Genomic DNA, 13,555 nt, shown 5'->3' on the forward strand with positions numbered 1-13,555 from the left:
GCTGAAACACTGCTAGGCCATTTCCATCTAAAGCAGGGCTGAACAGATGCTCACCCACCTTACTAAACCTTCCCCAAACTGAGACCAGATTGCGTGTCATATTAGAAATTTCAAACTGAATAAAATTCAGAGTTGAGAGAGGAAGAAAAGCCTTATCTGAAGAGTTTCTCCATCAATTAGACTATCAGTCGAGCTGAAGGAGTACCTTCTTTTCCAGGAAAAAAACTGCTGCAAGGGAATGCATGAAGGGACAGAGGACTCTCAGGAGCTGAAAGGATAGTCCCCATAGGCACCAATTAGCCTACAATGCCTGCATTTTAACTGAATTACAACTCAAGTGCCAGGATTAGAAACTGCTTCAATATTTCTGTAAAAATTGCTTCAGCTTTCACCAAGTAACCCTTGCACCCCACAGAAAGAGATGTGAAACTTGCACATCTGTAATTTGGAGTTCCCTACTTAAGACACTTACATTTTTACTGTGGAATACTTCACCTCAACTGTCTTGCCTTAATTTCTACTTTGCTCTCCATCCCATACATTGAAATGGGACAATAACAGACCACCTAATTTAAGGTCAAGACACATCTTCAGTCAGAGAGAAGGACCTGACTGGAGAAGAAGAACTTGAGATTTTCCCTTCTGGACATCCCCAGGCTGCTGGGTTGGAAGCAAGACATCACAAGAATGTTTTCTGTTACACATCCAGGGGAGCTTGCTTTATATTGTATTTTTTGCCTCTCTTCTCTCTTCTTCCATTCATTCTGTTTGGATCCCAAATCCTGTGCATAATTCAATTTGTACATTTTGTCCCTATTCTCCTCCTTCATTTTGTGGGGTTTTTTTCTTTAAGAGGAAGACAGAAAGGATTCACCTCTTGCTCTCCTGCTAAATTCAGCAACTTCCTCCTACCCCCTGGCCCAAAAAAGAGCAGCAAAGCAACTGTTTCTCTCACTGTTTTTACAAGGCTGTGCTGAAATACATCAGATGTCTACTGCTGACAATTTTCATTCCTGCGAAGGAGAGCACTGTCTCATTTCTTCATTTCAATCACATTTCAAGGTCTGTTTGTGAGACACTGGCATTCCATTCTCCTGCAGCACCCCACAAGCTGCCTCATCAGTCTTGTTTGCAGCTGCCACAGAGTCGCCATTTCAATGGCTTCCAATGCCTCCAGTCCCCACCTGGAATCCCACCCACGCCTTATGAGGTGTAGTGGACAGAAAACCTCTTGTGAAGTCTCCAGCAGATGCATAAGCTTGCTCACCACAGCTGTGTGCCACAAATCCGTATTGTTTGCTCAATTACTACAAGGAGCTTTAGCACTGAGAGTCTGTACCTGAAAATACACCCCATGTATACCGACATTTAAAACTAAGAACTTGGAAAACAACAGCTTCAACATTAAAGCCAATACCAGCAGCAGATGGAAACAAGCAATGAGAACAAGTAAACAGAATTAACAAGTGCAAGAAAACCACAGATGATCACGTACCTACTCTGGAAAAAGAAAGAGTTTAATAAAGTAAAATAATTTTCATTCATCCTTTGAAATCAGTATTAAAATTCAAACTCCATTAAAGTCAAAACCACAACTAAAATGAAGTACAGAACTTCCAGGATTTGAAAATTATTCTAAAATCTTGTCTATACTAGCTTTCTAATACTGGGATCAGCAACAGCACTAGAGGATCTAAAAACTCCAGTGTTTTACTAAATCAGCTGATGTGAATAATGTAAAACTCAATAGTCATTTGGGCAAGTGACTAAAAAGAAGGTGGAAAATGTCTGGCAGATATACAGCAGGAGCACATATGACTATTTTTTCTACAATTGAAAGCAAACCTGTTGTTAGGTGTACAATGCAGTAAAAACCAAAGCAACTCTCTCCTTCAAAATGCTTTTAAGTCACTGGAGATACATTAAGAAAGAATGGCCCTTAGTCTCAGTAAATGTTCAAACCTGACAATAAAGAGCATTCTTAAAACAAAAGCTGATTACAAACCAGTTCTAACACAGAATTCATGATACAACCTCAATGAGAAAGTTCATTTAAGAGAGAAGCAAAATTACTTTCTATGCAGAATAGCAAGCCCACAGAAATACCAAGAACTTTGCCTCATTAAAAATTCCCAAACGTACTCTACAATTTCAGTTCTTATTTCACTTTCATCCCCAAGGTAATTCAGAGCAATATACCCGTATTCCTACTGACTGAAGCCATTCCACCATTATTAAATATGGGAACATCAATAAAGTAACTGATAAAAAAGGTATAGTTGTTGTATAATATTTAAAGGCAAGCAAAACTAGGCTGTTATCAGAGTTTGGTATCAACCCAACATCAACACTGCAAACAAATTAATTTACTGTATAAAGGATACAAATATTAAACAGGTCATTCAGCATGGTTTTATAGAGAACAGGTTGTGGCAGATAAGCAAAGATTCATCTTTCAACCAAGGACTATTTGTAATAAAGATAACCACAAAGGTGTGGGGTGTGTATAAGGCACCATATGAGTTTTTGATTTAGTAATACACACCAAACATTATTTTAAAATGGTTATAAAATAAAGTACACATCAGGATTTCCAAAGTGGCTTACTGACCTCAAAAATACTCACCAGTGGGAAATTCCATTTCACCAACATCTACTAAGCAGGATGTTCTTTAAAATATTCCCTGCACAATTAATTAATTCTCTGAACAAAATCAAGTGCTATTGGACAACCCAGCAGTACAAATCGGAGGCACAGGTGTGCAACTGTATTTCTGCCAAATTAGCCAAAGCACAAAGCAGCAACCTCATTAAAGACAACTGACCACACTGGATGAAAAAAAATTATAAAAATAAGTAAAGTTCCAAATTAAGCTATCAGAAACATTTGTGCAAATTTGAAGCAGAAAAAGATGCTTAGACTAGACCAGTGCATCGTATTAATTCAGCACTTTGGATTCCCAGCATCTCAGAGCCTGAGAGCTTAGTTTAGTTTGTCAATTTAAACTGAAGTTGCCTGTTACAGCCTGTATCTTCATGAGGAGAAAGCAAAGGATCCAGAACACTCATTAACCCAGCCAAAAGGCACAGCAGGAACCAACAGCTCAGCCTTGATGAAGTGGATGGGGAAGAACAGGGGGCAGGACACCAAAGCCTTTCCAAGCAGAGTGATTCTTCACCTTCAAGAGTCTTCAAATTAAAACTGGATACCCTTCCAAAGACACATTTCAAGGTTAGTTACAAGGTTCAGTGCAGGAACAACTCACAAAACCATGTAACAAAAATCAAAGCAGATGATTAAGTAAACCTCTGAAGCCTCAAACTCCCTGAAAGTACAAGCATTCCTGCTGATTAATATTTGAATTAAGTCCAGAAACATTCACTTTTTCTGTGGTTTTTGTTTGCCTGCATTTTAACCACCACTGAGGAAGGTCTACAATACGCCCCAGTAACATTCTGTTAACAGCACATGGACAGTGTTTTTCCCTGGGAACCTGATACACCACTGGCTGTATGCAACTACCAAAGAGAAGTAGATGCTACTACACTTTCCTACTACAGGCTCACCATCCATGCAGCTAAAGCAGCACTGCTCCAAGGCAGCTAACACCAAAGGGCATTACTAAACTTCCTTTTTCCTTTACAGACGTTTTGTAGAAGTTAACAGAAACTTTTTGAGAATCTGCAGCAAATGTAAAACTGAAATATAAGACAGTCATTTCTTACATGTTGGCTCTTGGAAAAACATGCCTGAAAAATTTTGGATGGCCCTTCATGGTGCGTGAAGTTGCTAATCTTAGCAAAAATGTTGTCTATACTCTAAAAAGCAGGTAAGCAAAGCATTTCTAAATTATTTTTGAGCTACTTTCAGTTTAGTCCAGCTACAAACTGGAGTGATAAATGACACAGCTGGATACAAAAGCCCCAAGCAGGTTTCTTACACCTACAAAAGACATCACAGAACTGCGAGTATTTTTCACACAAGCAAGACCTACTTCAAAATCAAGAGTAAATAACAGATTAACAGGTACGCTTTGTAAAATATTAATATTTTTGCTTTCTTGGTTTGGTTTTTACTTCTATCTGCTACTAATTGGTTTCTTTCATTCATCCTCATGCCCTTATCAGCACCTTTTAAAGGTTCCTATTTCAGTTCAGATAACCTGTCCTGCCCTTTTTCTCCTACTGTTAATAGACACAGTCTGTACTGGAACAGGTGTTCTGCTTTGAAATTCTGGTGGAAACTCCAGAAAAGAAAAGAGCATTTTTTCAGGAGATTTTTGACAATACAGCACACCCATTCACTTCCCCAAACTATCTGTCTAGGCTGACATTTTCCATGAAGACCCATGACAGCAGATCTCACGCACACACACAAATCCCTGCGCACACTTCATTGAGGACAAAATGCAAAATTGTATTTATTTCCAGCATCCAAATCTGGTTGTTATTGGGAAAACTGTAACAAGTCTACAATAACACACAGGATTTTTCTGATCTGCAAGTCCCAGAAATCCTATCTGCTTTCAGGAGATGGCTGTTACTGAAAGCAACAACTTTCTTCAGGATTTAAGTAGGGGGCGAGGAAATAGGAGCTGAGTAAGGCGTTTTTTTCTATTGTTCCTCCCAACAGGTGGGAGGCTGTTCACGAGGCTCTGCAGAATCGCAGAGGAGGCCAGAAGCCAGGAAATGCAACTGCCCTCTGCCAGCATTCAGGGAATGAGAAGAGTTAAGCTGGGAGCCAAGGTGCAGAGAGCAGGTTTAGCTACAGAAAAAAGGGTAGCAGAGGTCTCACGGTAAAATACTGCCACTCACAACCCGCAGCAGGCCCATGTGCCAGTGTTCCCTGGCAGCAAGTGCTGCAGCAGGCGTTACCAGACAGTGATAACTCATGGCAAGCTCACAAAAGCCAGCATATGCCATCAGCACTTCAGATCAGACTGGCTCATCTGAATTGATGATCCTGTTGGGGATCCACACCGCACCACAAATCGAGATTTCTAGGATAATGCCGTTACCTACATAGCAAAACTGGGGAAAATGAAAGAGAAATGTTCTCGTAAAATGTTAGAATGCATTAACACTGCTATATCAAACATTTTGGAGTGGGAACATTTTTAAATTAATGCTTCTCAAAAACTCTATGTTCACCTCAGTTAAAAAACTAACTAACAGAATAAGGCTTATTACATCTTAATTTTCTAACTCCACAGAAGATGTCCAACTATAGTAGGCCAATTTACATGAATTAAATTACCGAATCTAACATCCTGGAGTAAACATGTAGCAATCAGGGGCTAAACCCCTTTTTGTTCTTAGAAGTATTCCGTTTGTATGAGGCCTGTCAGTTCAAAACAATAACAAAGAAAACTAAAATGCTTTCAGTATCAGCTAAAGGTTACATGGCTTTCACTGAAATAGGATGGCTTGGTTACATTAAACACTGAAGAGTAGAAAAAAAGGAGCTAGAAATCCAAGTTCTACCTACTTCAAAAGAAACTTCCTGACCAAGACATACCTACACCTAACTGAAGTATTTCAGCTTTTGTTACATGCAGCAATTCATTTGTTTGAAGAGCAGTCACCCCACCACCCAGGTTTGAAGGTACTCTTATTTAACTAGAGAACTTGTGCTGTCCCAGGCTTAGCTCATTAAATACAACATCTCCTTGGCAGACCTTTTTCACCAAGAAACTATGCAAATTCACACAGGAAATCCACTTCTGGTAGTGAAGCACTATAACCAAAACTCACTATTTCTCATCTCAAACACACAGCATATCAGATCTCCAGGCGCCTGTTTTTTCCCAACCTAGGCACCAGCCGTTCCATTTCCTAAAAAAGACCTTGCAGAAATACACCATGAGATCATACAATAGAGATTGCTAAATACATATAAATGAACCCTCTGCAAATGGCTCGAGTGATCTTAGTCATTTCTTCTTAATATCTGATCTGAAACTTTGCATCTTCTGATGTAATGCTTTTACACTGCCAGAGAACACTTGAAATATCCCCAGCTTTCTCCCTGCTTTGCTCCCTCTCTCACCCTTCGTTACCAATAATAGCAGGTGAGATAAAGTAATCACATATATTTACTTACTTTCACAGCCTTGCACATGAACAGCAGAATAATTTCATTTGCATTTCAGCCTACTGGAAGGAGTACAGCTCACACATATTTTTGGACGTACACTTAGTCCAAGCTGGCTTTACCAATTTCAGCTTGAAAGCAGAATTTGTTTTCACATGTTTTAGATGAGTACATACGAAGTCAGTGAGCATACAAGCCTGCCAAGCCAACACCTCTTCTCAGTTTTCCAAGTGCAACTACTTAATGTAAGTCTCCTACACTCAATTAAAGCTTATTTTCAACCCTATGACACAAGGGTTAACTACAAAATAGAACTAATAAGATCCTATGTGGCAAGCAATTTAGGTAATTCCTGAACTGAATATATCCATGCTGACACCAACAATACTGCAAACACAAAGAGATGTCATATTAACACTTACACCAGCATGAACACAAGCGGAAGGTGGAAGACCATCACCTTCTAACTGGCAAACCTTAAAGGGAAAATATTCAAAATCATTCCAGACAATGGTGGGAGCTGCAGAAAGCAAAGAGTCTCTGTGGCCTTGTACAACAAAGCTCAAACAACAGGATCAGTGAAAGGTTTGCAGATGAAGAGCTATGTGGTTCGAGGAGTCACCTTCACCTACAGCACACAGGTTTAGTCATTCACCTGCTATTTTGGCTACCTGTCAGTTCCATTTGTGCTTCACAGCTTGTCCTCAACACTTGATAAAAATCAAAGCTGATTTGTGTCATTACAATGGCCACAACAGGAAACGTACACAGCGCCCGTATGTCAGCACAGAAACACCGCGAGGAGCCGAAGCTGGCAGGTGGAGGAGCAAATTGACAAAGGTTTAGAATCACAGTGGAGACAATCAGAAAATTTTCTATTCCTATTACATTTACATGCGGATGGCACACATTTCAACATTCCAATAAAGTTCATCTCCAGTCACCTGCATACTAGAGCCACACAACAAAGTATTCTGACTGTAAATGTGTTTACATTATGGACTATGTAAACCACAGCACAAGGTCTCAGTGGCCTGAAAAAAAGTTATGTTTTGCATTCATTATTTCGCCACTTGCTGAATTAGAAGTGGTTTACTCAGTTGTGCACACAGTTTAGCATACCAAAGCCACAGCATCACGTAAAGATGTCAGTTTTCCAGACACCCTACAGGTTGCCATTAAAGTCTAACACCTTTCCTCTCTTTATCCAAGATGTCAAAAACAGACAGAGTTTCAGATTTAAGGAAAATACCTCCTTTTTATAAATTAAAATCTGATGAAAATGTAAGATGATCAGTCCCTAGAGGCAGTGCCAGAACTTTAACGCACACAAGCATTTTTGCCAAGTTGTTTACAAACAGTACACCTACCAAGGGTTCAGAAAGATGATGTGCTTTTCTAACAGGCAGAGAGAAAATGTCTGACTGACAAGGTGCCTTAGCCCCTTTCAACATTAGAAGGCACTCTGCCGCTACCTAATTAAGGCACATTCTCTTCTCGTAAAGTATTAACAAAGCACACATTTCCCCGACTAGCACTATATTTGTCATCCTTGAATAAATTACTTCTGTATTGTATTTCATGCACTCTTCCGGCCCACATCCTGCTAGACGCTGAATGCTTACTACTGGGAGTAGATGAGAGGTATGCCTAGGCAAGCTCCATTTCTTGGCTAGATGTATTGACAATGGAAAAGCTGAGTATCAGTAAAACAGACACTACGCTCATAATGAAGAGCCCCCTGTGAAAAATCAGATGAGATGAGAGTGAGCACACACAGGTGGGATTGGTCTCTCCTAAAATGTCTCCACCTGCACTGGCAAGGATGTACAGGACAGTATCAGAGTTACCTTTAATCAGTCTTTAGCAAGTTACCTACTTTGCATACAGGCCATGACTATTACAACACCTAAACAATCACTCTAGCCACTGAATTAGCAAAAATCCCCCTCATTTAAACTCCTAACTCCCCAACTCATAGAGAACAATACAACAATATTTTCGTAGTATTTTGATATGCACTTTACTGAGGATTCCTGCCTAACAGCATCACATAAAATGGTGTTAAACTCCAAGTTATCCTCAGAGTACTCATAAACCAGGAGCTGAGCACTTGCCGGGACAGAGTGCTGTGTGTGCTACTCGGATTATTTTTAAGAGTCTTATTTTAAATGAGTTTTCAAATAACTTGAAATACCACAGCTAACATAACATGATAGACAAACCAAACACTTCCTCATGACCAAGACGCTATTCCTGCAGCTCGCCGCTTCTGCACCGTGGCCGAAGAGGTGACGGCTGAAGAGCTAATCCGTAATCTCCGAAGATCACTTAAACTCCAAGAAAATCTTTACTTTGAGAAACTTCAGGGGAACGAACACAGAGCATCGCCCTTCCCCTGCCCGGCCCCTCCCCGAGCCACCGCCGCTCGGACACCGGGCAGGGCGGGTCGGCGGGGCCGCCTCCCCGCGGGAAGCCGGGCGGCAACGCGGGTCCGGGCGAGAGAACCGCCTCGGCTCCTCGCCGGTTCCGCTCCCGGTGCCCTCCCGGTGCCGAAGGAGGCGCGAAGGGCGCGGGGCGACTCCACCTGTGCGTGTCCCCCGCACCCGCCGGCCGGGCCGCGGTGACAGCCGGGCCCGCCCGAGGTGACTCGTCCCGGCGAGCCGGGAGGGAGCCGGGGGGGCGGCGGGGAGGCCGCGGCCGGGGCCGGGCCCGCCCTGCGCGGACACCCCGCGGTGGGGACACCCCCGCTCTCCGCCCGCCGGGCCCGGCGCGGCGCCGCCCGCACTCACGATGGTGACGCTGGCCTTGCGCAGGTCGCGGTTCTCCTCCTGCAGCGCCTTGCACTTGAGCTTGTAGGTCTCCAGCTCGATCTTCAGCACCTTGTTCTCCTGCTGCAGCGAGGCCAGGCGGTTCGTCAGCTCCTCCAGCCGGAACGGCGAGATCACGATCCCGCCCGCCTTGCCGCCCCCCGAGGAGCCGCCGCCGCCGCCCCCGCGCCGCAGCCGGGCCCGGCGCCCGGGCCGCCCCCCGACAGCGGCCCCGCGGTGCCGCCGCCGCCGCCGTCGGTGTCGCTCTCGCTGGCGCTGTCCGCCATCGCCCCGCGCGCGCCGCCGCCGCCGCCGCCCGAGCAGGGGGCGGCGCCCGCCGCGCGCCGGCGCCGAGACGGGCCGCGCGCCCGCCCACAGCGCCGCCTGGCGGCCCGCGCCGGCACCGCGCCGGCCGGGACACAGCGGGACCGGGACCGGGATGTGCCGGGAGCGGGGATCCGGGGCACACCGGGAGCGGGGATCCGGGACACACCGGGGCCGGGATGTGCCGGGAGCGGGGATCCGGGACACAGCCGACCCCGGGACAGGGATGTGCCGGGAGCGGGAATCTGGGACAGACAGAACCTGGGACCGAGGGATATGCCCGGGGGGCTCCCTACACACCGAATCCTGGACACGGGATGTGGCCGGGAGGTCTCCGTTCCGCACTGAACCCGGTGTCGGGATGTGCCCGGTCGGGCCGTGCCCGGGGGATCGGTTCCACAGCGGGCACCCGCGGGGAACAGCCCGTTTGCGGGGGTCATCGCCTTCTACCACAGAACCCGTGAGGGGAAGCCCTGGACTCGCCCGAAAGCGCTGTGGGGGAGCCCAGGGGTTCGCTGCGCACGACCCAAACAGCCCCAAACCTTGCTTAGTTAAAGAGTATTTGTACCGAGGTGGCGTTCGGGCGCACGCAGCGCTGCCCGGGCTGTACCCCCGGCCAGGCCCCTTCCCTGGCTCGCAGCCCCCCACGTTTGGCCACCACCGGCAGACGGAGCAGGGACCCCCACCCGCCTGGCCTCGGGGTCTGGGGGAACAGCCCCGGCCGCCAGTCCCGCTCCCCTCACAGCACACAGACCAGCTGGCATGTTCATTCAGGCCTCCATACATCAGCAAAACCGCTTCAAATTAAGATATATGGACACCCATCTCTCATTACTGATAATGTATTTCCTGATTAGTAGGTGCATTCGTTTCTTTCCTCCCCCCTTTTTTTTTTTTTTTTAGTTTAAAAAAAAGAATTATTTCTTTGCAGAGTAGCAGCGAGCTATAGTGGAGAATATGTGCCATGTATTCTATGGCAAAACATGGTCTGTATTGCTTCTGGATAAATTAGTCACCAAGATTGTATAATTGGTTTCTCAATTATTTATGCAGGGGTCTTTTAACAACAGTAATTCTTCCATTAATGGCAAGTAAGGATTTCATTATCTCTAACTGCACTACCTTTTTGTTCCATGCCATAGTAAATTTCAAATTTTACTCTTTTTAATGGCTATAATATATGAAGGAATTCCATCTCTGTAAAGTAATTATTCTTTTCGCCTGCCTGGGAATATAAGTGCAGGTCATTTTATTTTTGGTCTCTTAATCACAAGAAAAGCAGTAAAAGGGCTGTTCCTACTCCTCAGCAGTGGGAACTGTTTGCTGGGATCTCTGTCCTTGTGACTGTCCCTGGCATGTGATGCTGCCTCCAACACAGCTCAGAATGGAGAGGGGGTCAAGCAGGAGTCCTCATCCAGCACCAGCAGAGACCCACAGCTTTGCCTCAGCCCCATCAGGAGGCATCAATTCAGGGCTTTTCAGGCTAGAAAAGGTCCTGCATCCCCTACCCACCCCTGTGGAAACTGAGCCGCACTCCTGCATCCCATTACCTCCGTACTGATCCTGGTGATGACATTAACATGTAATAAAGCCACTGAGAAACCCTCAGCACCACCTTGGCAGCTGTTGCCCCACAGCTGGATTTCCCATCTCTGGGCTTTGTTAGGGTGGGATTTCTCCCAAAACATAAGAGCATTGTCATCAAAAGATGCTGCCATAGATGCACAGATCAGCTGATGACATCCATGAGGCCTTGTGAGACCTTTTCAGTGCTGTCCTAAAACGCCCCTGCAGCAATCCCTGGGCACTCCTGGGTGTGCAGGGCCAGACAAGCCCAACCTGGGGCAGTTGCCAGCTCCTCTGCCCTGCAGCTGTGTGCAGGCTGAGCCTTTCCACCAGCATAGGCTGTGGGATAAAAACCCCGAGGGATTAAAATAGGATTAAAAAAAATAGTGAGCACTGTTTTGGATGGGCAGTTGCAATTCACCAGAATTGCTTTCAAGTAGGTTTGCTGGTATTTGGGAAGCTGGTTGGACACCGCTAGGTCATGAGGAAATGTTATTTCATGCACGTCCTCCACAGCACAGGCGATAGCTGGAAAGCTGGTTTGTCTCTGTGCACACGCACATGTGTTCCTCAAATCAAACTCATTTCCAAACAAGCAGGTTTGTGACTTGATGTCTTTCTCCATCCATCTGCCCAGCTTTGATCAGCCAGTTATCTCCAGGACTGCTCACATTTGAGTGTCTTGCTGAATCAAGGCGTAAATATTTTGAAAGCCTGAATCAGCAAAACACGCATCTGCTCCGGGCTAATCTTACCCAGCAAGCCCCACGGCGTGCTTAACCTTAAGCCACTCTTCAGACCTATCAGTGTTAATCTTAAGTGCTTTGCTGATTCGGAGCACTATAATTTTCCAGAGGACATGTCCTCTGCTCCTTCAGACACCAAAATTAGCCTGAAAACAGACAGGCAGGTGCAGGCAACATCCTCACCCCGGCAACTGGGCCGGATTGGCTCAGCCAGGGGCTGCATCCCTGGAAGCACACCAGGCAGCTGCTGGTGCTGCCTTCAGCAGAGCATTTCTAGAGTGGTGCAGACAGCAGCTATGGAGATCAGGGATCTTGAGGCTAGAGGGGAGCTTTCCCCCAGCTGCCTCGCCGTCCCTCTCTCTTTCTGCTGGGCTGGCATCAGAGGTCTCACTCCCAGCCAGCACGCCGACTTTCATAACAGTAAATTATAACTTGGCACTTCTGTAGCTCTCTCTAGTTCAAAGCCATGCTGAAACATTATCTAATTAATTCACACAATAGCCCTGGAAGGCAAGGAAGGGAGGTAGGAAGCTGAGTTACTTGCCCAATGACAAACACTGAGTCAGTGGAGGAGTGGGAGGGAAACTCAAGGGCCCTGGATGTTTAGATCTGAGGTGGCATCTTTCTTGTCGCAACAGCATTTCAGTCATTTAAAAAATAGTACCTGTATATTTAATTACAATTACAGCCAACTACTCCAAATTAATAGATTAAACAGGGAGAGAAAACGTTATCCTAATTAGCACCCCCCAAAAATAAAAAATCACATGCTTTTCACATCTGTAGGATGTTAGCCAAACCAATTAAAAAGTATAAATATATGGTATAACCAAAAATAGCAAAACCAGAGGCTGCCCCACTGACAGGGCTGCTCAGGTGCCACTGGTCCTGGTCCCCACTGCAGGCAGCAAGGGGCTTGGCACCACAGGAAAAGTCACCACAACCAGCCTGCCACCACCACAGCATCCGCAGGACTAGGTCCCCACCCTCCTTGCCTCAGTATCTCTTTATTGCACAAAAAATAAATGCAGAACTATAAGGCATAAAGGGAAGGTGCTCACTGAAATAAAGAATATGAAAACGTCACCAGCACCCTTAGAGTAGGAGAGCAGACCAATCAAGAAGAAGAAATAATAAAACAGGGATTTATTCACAGAAAATATCATTACAGGAGGCAATGGGCAATTAGAAAGAGTGTTCCATAAACTCACATCAACAGTAAGAATATTGTATAAAACACATTTCTAGGTATGAGGAGTCAGAAGATGTATGTTCAGAGATTTAATGTAATCCTTAATGTAATTCCAGACGTCCATTAATCAGCTGGAAGGCCTTCTATAAGAATACAATTTCATTAAAATATTCAGTAGTTATAGACTGAAGAGGAAAAGGCCAACTGAAGCTAATTAACCCAAGGGAAAAAAGTCTGCATAGTACTCAGAGTACCTGACTGAAATGGGGGGCAAGAGGGAATGAAAAGACAAAGTTGCATGAAATGCAATTAATGACAAATACTACTAGGAAAATAAACTTAAGTAGCATTAAAAAGAATGTGACCTGTACATAAGGGAAGGTTAGAAGGGGGAAATGGTGTGCTTATGTGGAGAGGTTGTAGAAAGGGACAAAGCTTTGAAAAATATTTGCATGAGCAGAAGAAACCCAAATCGCTACTATTGTGGATTAAGGCAACAATTGAGGCAAGTTAAAACATGTTTTCTAACAAGCAATTCTGATGAAAATAATGTCATGCTGCTTTGCTTTTCTGACCAACAATTACTTAATCAGAATGATGTATTAGGAAAGAAGTGTCTTGGTAGGATAGAGTATCTGACTATGAAAATGTGCTCTGTGGTAGCCAACCAGTAGCTAACGCATCTTCAGCTCTGGGCCTTTGCTTTTGTATCCTTGTTCTCCCCAGGGTATTTTTTTCAGAGTTCGTACTAGGTTGGTTCTGTTGGTCTGGCCATGTCATAATGATATCCAGCCCCTGGAAGCCTTCCAAGGAAGTTGGTGAA

At 45.0% G+C, this 13,555-nt stretch overlaps 1 protein-coding gene across 1 annotated transcript in view; it reads right to left on the reverse strand.

The window, feature by feature from the left end:
• The window catches only part of CCDC6 (coiled-coil domain containing 6), a 51,250-nt gene extending 42,059 nt beyond the window's left edge, over nt 1-9,191 (reverse strand). Inside the window, 2 exon segments of the mRNA XM_039553614.1 lie at nt 8,887-9,090; nt 9,093-9,191. Of these exon segments, the coding sequence (XP_039409548.1) occupies nt 8,887-9,090; nt 9,093-9,191 (303 nt within the window).
• Nucleotides 9,192-13,555: the final 4,364 nt, after the last annotated feature.

Source organism: Corvus cornix, chromosome 6, assembly GCF_000738735.6.
Source record: "Corvus cornix cornix isolate S_Up_H32 chromosome 6, ASM73873v5, whole genome shotgun sequence".
Taxonomy (NCBI): domain Eukaryota; kingdom Metazoa; phylum Chordata; class Aves; order Passeriformes; family Corvidae; genus Corvus; species Corvus cornix.